General features: G+C 38.6%; 1 protein-coding gene across 2 annotated transcripts in view; it reads right to left on the bottom strand.

The window, feature by feature from the left end:
* Positions 1-1,342: 1,342 nt before the first annotated feature.
* The window catches only part of LOC141436794 (uncharacterized), a 31,809-nt gene continuing 16,895 nt past the window's right edge, over positions 1,343-16,256 (bottom strand). The window contains exons 2-4 of one of the 2 annotated variants that reach the window (XM_074099847.1): positions 5,396-5,501; positions 3,089-3,233; positions 1,343-2,081 (exon numbers count right to left, since the gene is read on the bottom strand). In XM_074099847.1, the coding sequence (XP_073955948.1) occupies positions 1,759-2,081; positions 3,089-3,233; positions 5,396-5,501 (574 nt within the window). In that variant the 3' untranslated portion in view covers positions 1,343-1,758. Of the gene's footprint in view, positions 2,082-3,088; positions 3,234-5,371; positions 5,502-16,256 lie in introns of both variants that reach the window. The other variant, XM_074099846.1, reaches the window with a different exon arrangement.

Raw genomic sequence — 16,256 nt, 5'->3', positions numbered from 1 at the left:
CAGCTGAACACATTCAAAGCCTAAACTCAACTGGATCAAATCCCAATACACACCTTTCGTTACATCGCTCGAGTCACTAGACATCTTGGTATTAGTCACTACGCTCGAGCACTAGTTAACTGTTACGACTTAGATCATCGCATTTTGAACATCATAGGATGTGATTTATTAACCAATTGGAGAAAAACAAAGACGAAATAAGTAGTCAGACAGAATGAAAAATATTCACCAAAATTATTTGACGTATCACTTGAGTGACGTTTTCAGTTTTTCTATTTTTGTACTATTATGGCTTAGAAACTAAACCCATACAACCTTACTGAAATAAATATTAAAGGCCACACGCTGAATGTAAATTTAGAAATTTCTCTTTGAATCCATCCATCAGTGTTTTCAGATAATCTGATCCGTTATCGGTATCGGACGCCGATACGATATCGGGGCAAGTAAAATGTATAAAATATGACCCGATATCGGATCGGTTGTACTTGCCTCGATATCTGTATCGGCGTCCGATTCCGATTGCGGATCGGATAATCTGAAAGTGCTCTCACAAGAACAGCAGGGCTACTACGAAACTCGAAACTCGAAGTTCGTGTCGTGCGGTCCCTCTTGCTCTCGTATTAAACAGTAGTGGCACGGCACGAACTTCGAGTTTCGAGTTTCGTAGTAAGTAGTAGCCCTTCTGCAAGAACTATTTTTTTATAGAAACCTAAATTAATCAAAATAATTATAAATTAATATTGCTTTCACTTTTTAAAGAATTCTTGACAGTAATTAAAAGATACGATAAAATATAAAGTGTTATTTCGTGGGCGGATAGCTTTATTCAGATAGGGCTGTTTACATTACAAGCAGCTACAATTGTTTTTTTTTTTTAATGTGGATATTATGAATGGCGGGAACACATTTGCTTGAAACCAACTTGAAACTAAGGCAAAGGCAAAGCAATCAAAAACTAGACAGGTAGAACGAACGGAAACAACTTCTTTAACTTCAACTTCGGATTCATTATGTGTCTTTCTTTTCTAGTTAACCAGCATAGCAGGTTGTGAGGCCCCGAGGCCGTATTGTCTAACGCTTTTTTTAATACTACGGAATGTTGCAAATATGTGTGTAACAGTGAATCACTATTATTGTTTATAATATGTAGGTATCAAATCAAGTAATGATTGCTACGATACATTTTATTCATAGAATGATTCCATTAGTGTATGCAGGTACCTAAGTATAGATAGGTAGGTAGGACTAGGTCAAGTAAAGGAGCTCTATTTGCGCTTGTCGGGGTACTTAGGTAGGTCTCTATTATATGGCCTTAGGCTCAAAATAAAATACAACCACATTTAATAAATAATTTTATTTGGTACATTTAATTCATATTTATTTAATTATAAAATACCGTCAACTCTATTAAAAGTGCTAAATAAATAAATTTGAATTCATTTGGTTCGAACAAAACGTCAAACGGTGCTCGTGTGAGTTCACAATAAACACATAATTCGTACCTAACACCTATCGACAACATCTTTCGACTTATTTTCGTTTATACATTGTATGTATAGCGCCACCGTCCAACAATGCCTTCCAGGGCATATCTATAAAGGCACAGGCGTATCACAGTTAAAATGTCTTTAATTATTTACAATAACCCTTAAAACATAGAAAGAAATAATGCAAATCGATTTAAAATCATGCACGAAACGTCTTTACACGCCACAATAGATGGCGCTATTCGCTCGTCTTTGCCACTAGATGTCGCTAGAATCCCTGTTTGGCGTTGCGGAAATGTCGGCCGCTGGGTAAGTCTTCGAGGCAAGGGACTTGAACGATGTTGAAGTAGATGTGTCCCATGACTTGAGCTGCTGAGGTGTTGGTTGATTTGAGGCAGTCGAAGAGCATGTCGTCGCAAGTACAGTGCGACTTGCTGTAGAGCGAGTTGTTGGTGAGGTTGTAGCGGCGCGAGAAGGCGCGCACCTTGGTTGGACAGAGGTCGTGGGAGCGGCAGCAGCGGTCCAGCCGCCGGTCCGCACCCAGGTCGTGGTAGTCCGCGGCGATGTCGCCGGTGCCGCACCATTTTGTGCCTGAAATCAGGGTAAGTATTTAGGTGGACACTTAGGGGCTGTTTCACCATCCATTGATTAGCGTAAGATTGATTGCTACCACCATTGCAGATGTTTATGGGCGGTGGTGATCTTTTACCATCAGGAGACCCATTTGCTCGTTTTCCATCCAGACAAATAAAAAAATAAAAAAAAGCGTTAACTGGCGGTTAGGTGTGATGCCGTCTCTAATTATTTTGTTCGAATAGACGGAGACGGCATCACATTTAACCGTCGGGTAACGCTAATCAATGGATGGTGAAACCGCCCCTTAGTGTCGTAAACATAAAACTTAACTTCCTCAAACTGAAGGTCTCCGGTCGAGTTCCTAAAGCTCAAACTAAAAGCTAGTTGCCTTAGCTTCCCTACTGGCTCTTGCAACAACTAAAATGTAATAACAGGTATGTCTTGGTAGGTACCTATGTCAGGTGTGTTGTCTTAGGTGTTTTCTTTTCTGTTCTGTTTACTATGCGTTGGTGTTCAATAAAGAGTTATTGTATTGTATGTTTCCAAAACTTTCGTCCCATGCTTGATAACTCCTGCTTAGCAAGCATATCTCTCCATCCTCCTTCTTCCTCAACCTTTCCTTGTCATCCAAAATCCACAAACTCACCAAGGATGATCTAATAAATAGTTGTTCTGCATACTCAGCTAAGCTTACGATTTTCGGAACTTTTAGTCAAATGACAACCGTCTCCAGTCTTCATCTAGTCCCGTGTAAAGGAGGCGCTGGAATGCTGTTAGGGGCTGTTTGCCTCTTTTGGCGAAGTTAGGCGCCGACCACTAGTAGATACCTATGGCTGAGTCAATGGAGATGGAGCCGGGTGGCTCCACTGATATCTAGTCAGGTGTTCATCTCCGAGATTAAAGGCACCCGGGTGGGACCCCGTTTCGTTAGCTGGACGACCGAATATAGCTCAGTGCTGTGTTTTAAACTTCCACCAGCGCGCACGCCGCTCTTTACTGGACTCCTAGAGAGAGGGACCCACCAGGGATGATGCCCTGCAGCAGCGAGAGCGGGCTGCCACCGAGCAGTCCGGCGTGCGCGCCGCCCGCGTCTAGCCGCGCGCGCGCCGCTCCTCCCTCTCGCCACGCCTCGCCCCGCGGCGCCTCCTCAGACTCCACTCCTTCCACCTGTAGACAATTTTATGGTTAGATATATTGTTGAAGGCACATATTATTATGGTAAACGCTACAGTCACTAAATCAAGAATCTTTCTTGGCCCTTCATAGCCGATTTTTTTTCATACATAAAGTGGTAGTTCCATCGATAAAGGTTCGCCATCCTTGTCTCTAAGAGAAAGAAAGAAAAGTAAAGAGAAGTAGACTTCTCTTTGGTATAGGTATCTAGACCAAAAAATATTGTGGTCGATGAGTCAAGCGTTAAGTTATAGCAAGACTTGGATGAAATTTTACTTACCTAATAATTATGTATAAGTAGATAATTCTACCTGCCCTCGAGATGGGTTAAGGATAAATTTAAGTACAGAATACTTATAAGAATTAAGTTCCAGTGGGATACACTAGGGTAGGTACTAGCCAACAGAATAGGTCAACCAGTAAATATAATTGCTTATCTTTGCTCATTACAACTATGCATTATCAGAAACCAGTCTCACAAGTTTTAATACACAAACAAAATAAGTAAATAAAATATGCACCAACGTTTCGTTGCGTTGTGAGCCTTGAGGCTGAAGCGCCAGGACTGCAGCTTGGCGGCAGAAGTAGCGAGTAAGATTGCGATAGTGATATGGACAGTTCTATCCCACAAAATCCGTTTCCGAAGGAAAAGAGGAGAAGGTAGGTACGAGTATTCTTGTTATAGCGACTCCTAGCGCCATCTAGTGAACAACAACAGAAACTCCGACCGTGTTCTACATCGCGCTATCGAAGTTTCTCAACGCAGTCGCATATATACAAGTTCCGTCGCTCGTCCTTCGGACTTCGGTCCCCAGGCATAACACCTGCCTGGAGAGAGATCTCTCTATTGGAGCCTCCCCCCACATTGTGATAGCGGTGTCACATAAAGGTTATAAATAGGCGCAGCAGTACAGTGTAGTCTTGGAGACTAGGCCTAAATCGTATCGCATGGCTGTTTTAATTAAATAAATAAATATCATGGGACAGATCTAGTGCCAAACTAAGCAAAGCTTGTTCAGTCACCTGCATTAATATCTGCCACAGTGGAGTGTGCAAAAATATCTGACACATCCTTACCGGCCTTAGAAATAGAGTCGTATTAGATATTTATGCACGCTTTGATGTGTCCGATATTGGTGCTGGTGGCTGTACTATGGATACTAGGCAACAGATAAACATACTTATATAGATAAACTAGCTGTTGCCCGCGACGCCGTCTGCGTAGAGAAGTATGAAAAATAGTTTACTTCCTATTCTCAGACCTACCGAATATAGGTACACAAAAAATGACATATAAATCGGTCAAGCCGTTTCGAAGGAGTTTGGTCACAAACATTTTTGACCCGAGAATTTTATATATTAGATACATACTTATTTAAATACATATTAAACATCCAAGACCCGAGAACAACATTCGTATTATTAATACAAACAGGCATCATAGGGATAGGCAGAGGCAACATTTAGGGGCTGTTTCACCATCCACTGATTAGTGTTAACTGGCGGTTAGGTGTGATGCCGTCTCTATTTGTTTCGTTTGAATAGACGGAGACGGCATCACATTTAACCGTCAGTTAACACTAATCAATGGATGGTGAAACAGCCCCTTAGGCTCGTAGACAAATATAGGCTCCGTCTGCGAAGAATTCGTTTACTTATAGCTATTCCGCGGAAACCTGTGTCCTTTCTAGAGTCTCATACCATCTCCATACCAAATTTCATTTAAGCGTGAAGAAGTGACAGACAGACTGACAGAGGGATAGACACGTAGAGTTACTTTCGCATTTCAGTATACGACTAAAAAACACAAGTCGTCAAAATGAACCCTTTGAAACTCCTTGAAATAATAATGTTCATAAAGTTCAGTCAGAAAAATTATCCATTCCATTGTGAGGAAAGAGCTATTTTAACAGTAGTTACGATTTACAATAAGTATTAGCAACGATAAGGATTAAAGCCATTAACAAAAAACAATTGACAAACTTTGAGATACTTGTACAAAGGCGGACTTATCCCTTTAAGGGATCTCTACCGGTCAACCTTTGATTGGATGAGAGCAGAGGAGCAATACGTATACGTTCTGTTGTTGTATATTAATTATTCTTTATAAAAAACTTGGTTATTCAAGTCACCTGATTCCGCAGCCGGGGCTTTACCTGGTGACACTGGCTCATGAGCTTGATCATCTGGGGAAAGGTGATGGCCAGGGGGCGGTTGATGCGGCCCAGCTGGCGCAGGAGCCGCTCCGTGTCTTCCTCGTCCCTGAAAGTGAGAATAGAGCATGTACAATGGTCAGCAAATATATAATAATAATAATACACCATTTATTTCAGGCAACATGGTCCATACAAAGACTAACATATGCAATTTATAAAAAACACAATATTTAAAACTAATTATGTAGGTGACAAAACGGCGTGACCCCGTTGAGTCACCTTCTCTGACGTCGCATTCGTCTGCGCTGCAGCATGGTGCCCCGGAACCGCCGAAATGGAATGCGGATCCAGGGCCCTCTGGACCGTTTGGGCCTTAGCCTGGGTCTAGGTAGACCCTAGGACAACAGTAGATATGTTGCTAAAGTCATTGATTTTAATAACGGTATCGATTTAGAAATTTGCTGTGGGTGGGTCTTCGGGGGCAAAAAATCTATCTATCTAGTTTGGTTTATTACTTGGAAAACGCGTGTTTTGGAGTTTTAGTAAAAAAAAATTGAGCAAAGCTCGGTCGTAGATACTAATTAACTGCTAGGTACTGATCATTTTAAGAGGGTATTTTTATAGTTTTAATGAAATATTTTATAGAGTGTCATTAGATACAAGAATTATATTGTTAGCTGTAAGGAATTTAAACACAATCCCATAATAATATCGTTTACTGAATAAATAGAATAAGAATAACTTTATTTAGTAATAAAGTTACACTGTGCTCAGAAATTACAAAAATTACACATGTGTCTATGTCTAATTCTTTGTACTTATACTTATATTATAACCAGAGTATAACTGTTATAATTTTAGTATATACGAGCGTCAAAAGCTCACTTACAATGCTAAGGTCACTGTCTGATGGGATTACGACTCTTGCGCAACATCCGGCCGGGTCAGATTGGATCACTTTCACTAGCTCCGAATAGTAACGTAACTACTTAGATATGTCGGAAATGTATCGAAGAAATGTATTTAAGGTTGTATGAAACCCAAAGTTTTTTCGATCAAGGACCACAAGCTTATCTTGTTATTAAATAGCATTAGGCAACTAAAACCGCAAATTTTAATAGACCCAATACCTACTAATTTTTAACTGAAGAGCGTTTATTCCTGCTGAGCTGGCAACGTTGCATTTTTGTTAGTTTTACTCGATTATTCCATAAAAAATGAATGAAAATTAATAATGTTGTCTGATAGAACACTTCTTCATATATAAGTTAATGTGTCTACTCCAATAATAATTATTCGTTATAGACTTTTATTTTCTTTAAAAACCGGTCATAAACATTAATTCGTTTTTTAGGAATATAAAAGTCTATCACGAATAATTATTGGAGTAGACACATTAACTTATATATTAAGAAGTGCTCTATCAGACAACATTATTAATTTTCATTAAATTTTTATGGAATAATCGAGAAAAACTAACAAAAATGCAACGTTGCCAGCTCAGCAGGAATAAACGCTCTTAACTTAAATTCGACATGCGATATTTAAAGACAGCCGAGCCTAGTTAAGTATAGACAGTCAAGGAAACTGAATCATGTACAGTCACCAGCACCAATATCTGACACAAGAAGCGTTTATAAATAATAATTTATTTATTTATTTAATCTCATAATTAACACTTACAGTCAAGCCACACATGCTAATTATATACTTAATAAGAGAAGTGCATAATAGAATAAACTAAATATTTACGTATAAATATCTGATACGACTCTATTTCTAGGGCCGGAAGGACGTGTCAGATATTTTTGCACGCTCCGCTGTGGCAGAAATTAATGCTGGTGACTATACCAGCACCTTTTGCTACACATCCAATACACTTTTCAAAGAATCGTAGTAAAATAAAAAAATGAAATTACCAATGATCATAGGTCTATGCATAGAGATCACATGCGCGGAAATGCAGCCAGCATTATGAGCACTCTTCCGCACACAGGGATAACACTTGAGTGAATAGTTAAGTTATTATTAGGATAGTCTTTACTTCAATGTACCAGTTTTAATTAATAATGAAATTGATTACGAATGTGTTCCATCCTGATATGTGATTCAGTTACCGCGACTTATAAAAGTTCTCAAAAGCCATACGAAATTGTGTAACGACTGAAAGCGACAAGGTACAGGAATGATCACTTATTTATGACGTTGACTGTACCTCAATCAAGTTTGTCCTGTAACAACGTCAGATATAAATAACCTATTGTTTTTTAGACATGTTAATGTGTTTATATGTTGATCAAAAATCAGCATGTGTGACTGCGATTGCGTGCGGCTCCACAAACGGCAATCACGGCATCAAAGCACGCATTTAACTTTAACTAATAAATCACGCAATTACACTGGAAGTCTTCATAAATATGAATTAAAATAATAATTAAATATGGTTACGAAAAGTCAAGAAAAGTAGGTACAGGAAAATATTGTAAAAATCTTTCTAATAAACCCATTGGATTCCAGATTTATACGTACCCTTATTTATTAAAAAAAATATATTATTCCTCCCCCCTGCGAAACCACAAACGCTAACAATTCCGAAGTAATAAGGTCGTGTTACATATTTTTGAGCTGTTCAAGTAAATACTTACATACTGTTTTAATGGAAAGTACGTAATCGTATCAACAAATCAGTTTAAATTAGTGACGCACAACCGAAGTAGAGGTAGGATAGCTTTGGCGTGCATGTAGGAAATGAAACTATTACCTACCTTCTTCGGATGCTATTTTGCATAAACTCTATATGACATAACGCATTCAATTTGCATTTTCCGGGGCAATTAGTGTTATGTATGAACTTTATTTTTACCTTATCTGGGTCCGTAGTCATGTAATCTAATTAAGCAGACATACCTACGCCTACAAAAGTTTAGATAATTAGCATAGACGGAACCTTTGCAGGGCCAGTATTTTCGGTCCGGTGTTAGGGCACAGAAAAGATAAGAACGAACCTCATCTTTTTTCAATGGGCCGATAACGCATCCGTAATTCAAATAATTGTTATGAGTATACGGGTGGCTTTGATTGCTTTCCGTCAGGCGTCAGGTTTCGTTTTCCTCAATCATAAAAAAAATCAAGACAGGAAAATGTTGTCAAAAAATATTTGGCATCAACAATTCGAAATGAGCAAAAGTATCGTCGCCAACTTTAAATTATTGGTCCTTCCCTTTTATTTAGGTCCACAATTTTATTTAGGTAGTTTTATTTCATATAAGCCACCCCCCGCGATTTCTCTCACGACAAGGTATCGTAGTAAAAAGCTGTCTACGAGTGCGTGCTATTTTCAAGGTGCAATTATCTACATACCACAACCAAACTTAAATTTAAAAAAAAACACGCACTCACAAACCGTTGCACTTATAATTTTAGTACCGTTTAGTATCGTACCTTAAGCCCGATTTAGGTCTGTAAAAAATGTCTTGCAAGTTGTAGGTATTACAATGCTGCGTTCGATTGACTACCTACTTCAAATTTGTTCGTTTTTCGGCCACGCACTGTAAATACTGTAATACGTATCGCACTAGTTTTCTTATTAACTACATTTTAATAGAATCTGTCAATGTTCTAGACATTTAAGACACCCTAACGTCATCATCATCATCATCATCTCAGCCGTAGGACGTCCACTGTTGGACATAGGCCTCCCCCACAGACCTCCAGTTGCTTCGGCTGGCAGCGGCCTTCATCCACCGTGAACCTGCGGCTTTAACCAGGACATCCGTCCATCTTGTTGGTGGACGTCCTACGCTGCGCTTGCCGATCCGCGGCCTCCACTCGAGAACTTTTCGGCCCCAACGGCCATCCGTTCTCCGTGCTATATGGCCCGCCCATTGCCACTTCAACGAGCTGATTCGCTTGGCTATGTCGGTGACCCTTGTTCTTCTACGTATCTCCTCATTTCTGATTCGGTCCCGTAGAGAAACCCCAAGCATAGCTCTCTACATAGCTCGCTGAGCAACTCTGAGCCTATTTATAAGGCCTAAAGTAAAGCACCACGTCTCGGATCCATATGTCATCACTGGCAACACACATTGGTTAAAGACTTTCGTCTTAAGGCACTGAGGAATTTTGGACGAAAAGACATTGCGGAGTTTCCCAAACGCTGCCCATCCGAGTTGGATTCGACGATTGACCTCCTTCTCGAAGTTGGACTTACCTAATGTGGTCACACTTAATTATGTATGCCTCAGTTGATGTGATTATAATCTAGAAGGAATCAAAAAAGAATAATAGTCACATCACCAGAGGCAACCCGGTATTCACATTAGTTGGCTGGAAGTGTCTACACGATTGTCAGATTCTATTGAAATGGAGTTTAGGTCTAAACTGTGCCTTACCGGTACATTAGAACCGGATCTTTCACTGCCGACGACTGGTTACATAAGAGATCGTAAAGGGCTCGCCCGCTGCTGAACTGTGCCAAGTGTAGGACCATAAATGACCTAACCGCAGGGCATTAACTTGTACCCGAATGCCCTACTATGGAAACTGGGCCAACGACAGTGAAACTTGACAGATCGCAAAACCAAAGGATACCTACGGCAATTAGAATATTTTATGCATTTTAAGTAATTGGTTGTGTATATTTTTAAAGGTGAATGAGAAGGAAGGGAATTTTTCTGCTGACTGTTTCACTGTCATCCAAATTACATAGAAGTGTTAAAAAAATAACTGAAAATCTGAAAGTAGTGTACGCGCGCACTACGCAGGATTCGAGAGTAAGTAAAGTCGATTTATCCTTTAAATCAGTCGTATGTGTTTTTTTCATTAAAATCCCTTTTTTATTGTGTCCAATCTAAAAATCACGAATGCAGCATAGGTACAGTCACCAGCACCAATATCTGACACAACAAGCTTGCATAAATTTCTGATACGACTCTATTTCTAGGGCCGGAAGGACGTGTCAGATATTTTTGCACGCTCCGCTGTGGCAGATATTAATGCTGGTGACTGTACCAATTAAATGTTTTAACGAGGTTCCATACTATTTAGATAATACATATAATACTGGTCGTTTTGTGCCAGTTTAATTTTCTTCTACAAAATGGCGAAGCGCGACTGACAAGGCACAAATACGAATGTAAAGTTAATAAAAATCTAGTATACATACCTATTAATTGTATTTAGTACCTTAACTTAGCAGAACATACGAATATTTTTTGATACAAAAGGTACCTATTCGAAAATAAAATGCAATAAATTACTTAACCTAAAATAAGGAAGACTGTTTAAAAAATTTAGTGTATTAATTAACACGTACATTGTATCGTATGTTTCAAGCCGATCAAATCACAAAGTGGGTCAAACGACTCGCAAGATTTGATCTTACTTAACAAACATTGTATTGTTAAATACTTAAAAGTTTGATAAAAACGAAAAAAGTTTGACAAACTCGTACAGGCCAATGAAAGTCGGTACTGTGTTTGGACTTTATATAATTGAACTATTTTGCTCTTACTACAATTCTGCTCTCTATCTTTCTTTCTCTCTTTCTCATGCATACAAAAATTAACATCAAATAAATAAATTCTAAAGCGACCTAACGTTAGCATGTTTTAAACAAGTACAGCACCATCTACCGAGACATAAAAAAACTAAATTACTTCAAACCTAAATACAATTTGGACACTAATCAGTTACATTTGCGTCATTATTGCAACTGATTTGGCTGTAGGTATAAGTATGCATTACATGTTATTATTTGTTTTGTTCATTAGATACCGAGAAAACTGATTTTGATTTGGCTTAAAAATAGGTTATAATTTTCCGACAGAAGGCATTCTATAGAAGCCGTTTCCCAAAACCATCTAATTGCCCGCTGAGACAGTAACCAACGTGTGTTAAGTACACTGTTGTTTGTCGGCTTTCCAGCGTGTGTACGTAATAACAATAGATGCCATGTCCGCCAGCTTTCTACCGCGTTTCTCCCCGTGTTCCGCTTCAATTCATGGAAGAAATTGTTGCCATCCAGAACGGATTTCTAAAGCTGTCACGATTTGCAGCAAACCGGTCGTTGGGTGCAATTTCAATCCGTCAGATGTTGTATCGTTATAAGTATTTTATCCCCAGACAGAACCTCGGTGTAAATAAAGTGTTTATGCCAAATGCGACGTTCAATTTTTTCCATGACTCACCGAACGATCATTCATTTAAATTGTACTTTACCGCCGTCCCCATTCATTACCTTCATAAAAACATCTTCCAATCTTCCCGTCTCCCTATCCTTGTTACGAAATAGCCCACGGTCGTTGTTCAGTTCAGTTCAAAAGTTTTAATTTAAAAAACACTTGATTTTTCGCTGATTTAACTTAGGTATCGTGCCTATATATCTAATTCGCACAATATCAGTTTAAGTTAAATTACCTGTTTGTGAAATTCGATTTGCCTAATTTTAAAACAGACAGACACTGTGACAGGGGGAGATAAATATCTTAAAGTGACCTAAAAAAAAGGTGACGCTCTTTTTTGCTGACGGTAGGTACACCTGCATAATAAGTATTTATATACTGAGCGGCAAACAATCTGGCCCTCAAATGTATGCAGTAATAGGTATTTTCTATGTAGAGTGGGCCTAATTTTGTGCTGCTGAGTATATTATAGTAGATAAGTATCTGCCACAGCGGAGCGTGCAAAATCAGATATTGTGTGCTGGTGAATGTACTCCATTTTTTTTATTATTTATTTCATCATCATCATCCCAGCCTATATACGTCCCACTGCTGGGCACAGGCCTCCTCTCAGAACAAGAGGGCTTGGGCCATAGTTCCCACGCGGGCCCAGTGCGGATTGGGAACTTCACACGCACCATTGAATCGCTTCGCAGGTTTGTGCAGGTTTCCTCACGATGTTTTCCTTCACCGCAAAGCTCGTGGTAAATTTCAAATGTAATTCCGCACATGAATTTCGAAAAACTCAGAGGTGCGAGCCGGGGTTTGAACCCACGACCCTCTGCTTGAGAGGCGATAGGTCAAACCACTAGGCCACCACGGCTTTTTTATTTATTTACTCAATTAAAAAACAAAAGAAGTACAGAAATACTCAAGTATAACTATAAACCTCTGCCAAACTGCATTGCACCCTATTCCTATACTACATGTTTGAACTTTGAGACAATCAGATTATTGGAAGTGTCTAAAAATCGTCTCACCAGATTTGTTGACATCCTTAGTTATTTACAAGGTTACAATTATTTTATAGGTGTAAAGCCTTGGTCTTAAAGCCTTATGCGTCAAAATGTAGAGCAAACGTAAGCCATTAAAATATTATCTAACGTTTTAGATACCTACATGATTTAATTGATTTAAACTTAAACCGTAGAAGGGTGGCTTGGCCTGCTAAATGGTTTAGCGACCGTCGTTCGGCAGTCATCCTTGTGCCAGTTAGCCGTTTCGTAACCGATGTTTACCAACAAGATAGATTCTTAATTTTTAAATTTTCGTAATACCTGATTATAATACTTGTTTCCGTATATTTTGTTTTGTAAATCTTAAATAATTGTCGGTACTTATTTATGCACAATATCAATATGTAAGTATGTATACATACGTTCGCACACAAGCATATCGCCAAGTCGCCGGCTGACAAGCAAAACTCACTAAAATTGATGTTACTGCTCTTCAAAAAGCCGCATCAAGTTAGTAATTTCATACTAAGATACGAGCTTTGTTGTAAGTGTAGGTATTTGGTACAGTCAACGTTATAAATAAGTGATCATTTCTGTACCTTGTCGCTTTCAGTCGTTACATAATTTCGTATGGCTTTTCAAACATGACGTTAAAGTGACAAGGTACAAAAGTGATCACTTATTTTTGACGTTGACTGTACTTAGTGACTTGCTTGTTACCCGACGATATAATGTAGGTAGTAAGAATTTTCCACAATCTTCTGAAGATGTAAAATCCCATCCATTGGTCGTGCCACATAAATAAACATTGAAAACAGATCAAACTATTTAAAGGTGTAAAATTGAACCTGAATATCTTTGAGATTTTCAGCTCTAAATGTTTATTATTATTATTTTAAGTTAGTTTAATTACTTAATATCCCTACGTTCTACTAATTCCGTAATTCTACATATTTTGATTAATAACTCATCTACTCTTGAAATTCGTATTTTTAGAAGAAAATCAAAACAGACAGAAACATAGCCAGTACTTCAAATAATAAAAAATTATCTAAATAGTTAAATCATTTATGTAACCTCGATAAGACATTCAGTCAGCCTATTTTACATTTTCTTAGTACACATCCTACTACTACTGTCTGCGAGAAGCCGGGTGTTGGAGATACGTTTGTTTTAACACTTTCCCATTACATGTGCACAGATTGGTAAACTGCTTGCGTTTGCGCCGGACTCTCGAATGTGGCGCAAGCGCAGTGCTAATTGACATTCGTCGGCTCACTCAAAAGCAACATCTGAGTTCCAATATCTTAACCACGAAGTAATTTTGCTCAGGTATTCGACATACAACTTAATAATAAAAATAATAATAATAATATTTATTCAGACTTTTCAATCCATTTTGTTAGTAATACATAATCACTTATTGACTTTAATTTAAAATAATAATAATTATAATGTAAGATAATCAAATTCAAATTGAAGACCTGAACATAAATGAAGACCACGATGCAATTATTGTAATTTAAAAATATCAGCAATTTGGATCAATTTGGGGCTTCTAGATGGGCCATATTTTCACTGCAATTTGTGGCCGGCAACTATTGGTGTCCCTGTCTAACATGTGAGTAAGAGAGGGACACCAATAGTTGCCGGCCACAAATTGCAGTGAAAATATGGCCCGTCTAGGAGCCCCTTAATGGTTTACGCGAGTGAATCCGCGGGCAAAGGCTAGTTAAGAATGAACATTAATCATTTTTGCCCACGTCTGTACCCACAGCACACGTGTATGGCCCTACTTCAATAGCTACGTTCGCGAAAGACCGATTTGCAAACATGTATTGTGCAATAAGGAACCAGCATAATCCAAATGACATTGTGCCAAAAAGAAAAAGTAATTTCTTTTCGGCACAATGTCATCTCGCAGGATCATTTTTCCATATCGTTACTAGGTACTTTTAATAAAGCTCGTAAGTGAACTTTATATCCGTTATTTGAAGGGTCGATTTTGTTGACGTCCTTGTTGTTTGATACGAGATTTTTTCAAAATAGTGAAGATGTAATAAATTAATGTTTAATATTTAATTTAATATTTTTGCTTTGGCAATAATTTAATGAATTCCAAGATATATCCGTAATAAATAATGAATAAATAAAGATCATGAGACAATTGACACCAAATGACCTAGTCACAAAGCTTGTACAAGCATCAGCCAAATTAGTGGTCTATCAATTTTTCAACAAGTTCCTATCAAATAACAACATAACATTTCTTATTGTTATTTTTACTTATTATGTGTCATTGCTGATATAAATAAATTATTTTCTTTCTTCTTTTCTTTCTTTCAAATGGATTATGTCGCTAAAGTCGAACTTTCAAGTTGACAGACACGACTATTGGCATTATTGTTTTGTGACATGCAAACGATTATCAACTTTAGGGTGGTAAACCACATATTTGGCTGATGGTACATGGGTACCTACTAAAATAGGTAACGGATAAACATTTTCCTATTCCTACAAATATCTGCCTGATTCTACCCCGGGACCTCAAGCTTCATAATCAGATTCTAAAACCAGTCCGGTGGTACAGCCGTCGGTCGGTTGGATATTCCGTTAAAAATCAAATCAAAACAGTAAAAAGAAATATTTATTTGAATAACTTTAATAAATTAGCAAGTTACATTTCCAATAAAAAAAAATCCTGTGTATTCTTACGCTGCCGCATAACACCGTCCAGCGCGAGCGCAGATTGCGATGCGGCAATTTGTTCAATGATCCAATCAGTGGCGGGCATGCGGTGCCCTCGGCTCACGCGACTTCTCGGCGCTTCTAGAACGCAAATGACCGATGAACCATAGACTATCTATCTGTCTTCTAGTCAACATATCGGTCTATATACGTCCCACAGCAGGGCACAGGCCTCTTCCCAAAATGAGAGGGCTTAAGGCGTCGTTCATAAGTTTCACCACTTCACACACTCCAATTACTTCACAGGTGAGTGCAGGTTTCCTCACGACGTTTTCCTTTACCGTAAAGCTCGTGGTAAATTTCAAATTTAATTTCGCACATGAATTTAAAGCTCAGAGGTGCGAGCCCGAATTTGAATCCAACGATCCTCTGCCTGAAAGGGTCATAGGACCAACCAATAGGGCGGCTAAACTATCACGGCTTTTTTTTAACGTAATGAATGGGCCGAGCTTCAGTCTGGGACGCAACTTGCGTCCACACATTAGCTCCGTCACACACCAAGAAACACCAAGAAAAGCTGGAGCAGCGGTGGAAGCGGCCGAATACAGGATAAGATATCCACAAATGTCAGGGTCTGGGTTCCTAGGTACCTGTCGGCTTTGAGGTCCTGTGTTCAACGGGCCCTGGCAAATAGACCCTTAAAATATTTGCAATAGCGCCTGGTGACCAAAGGGCCAGCAGAGCAGCTATATTTCCCGAAGAATCAGCCTAGTAAAGCTATTTCACCGAGAAAACGTTGCCAGCGTTTTCGGTACAATATGCCACGCGGTAATTTCAAAATTTAATTCAGCTTCAAGGAACTAAGTAGTTTTATTTTAATCCTATTTTGGTTTAATTAATGTAATATTTTTGATATCAATTCTTTGTTACTTGTTGTTATGACAAATTTATTTTAAAACGTAGGCATTTTCAATGGCAGGTACATTTTCATAAATA

Source organism: Choristoneura fumiferana, chromosome 17 (assembly GCF_025370935.1).
Source record: "Choristoneura fumiferana chromosome 17, NRCan_CFum_1, whole genome shotgun sequence".
Lineage (NCBI taxonomy): Eukaryota > Metazoa > Arthropoda > Insecta > Lepidoptera > Tortricidae > Choristoneura > Choristoneura fumiferana.
Note: the sequence above shows the minus strand (reverse complement) of the source record. Positions and strands in the feature narration are given on the sequence as shown.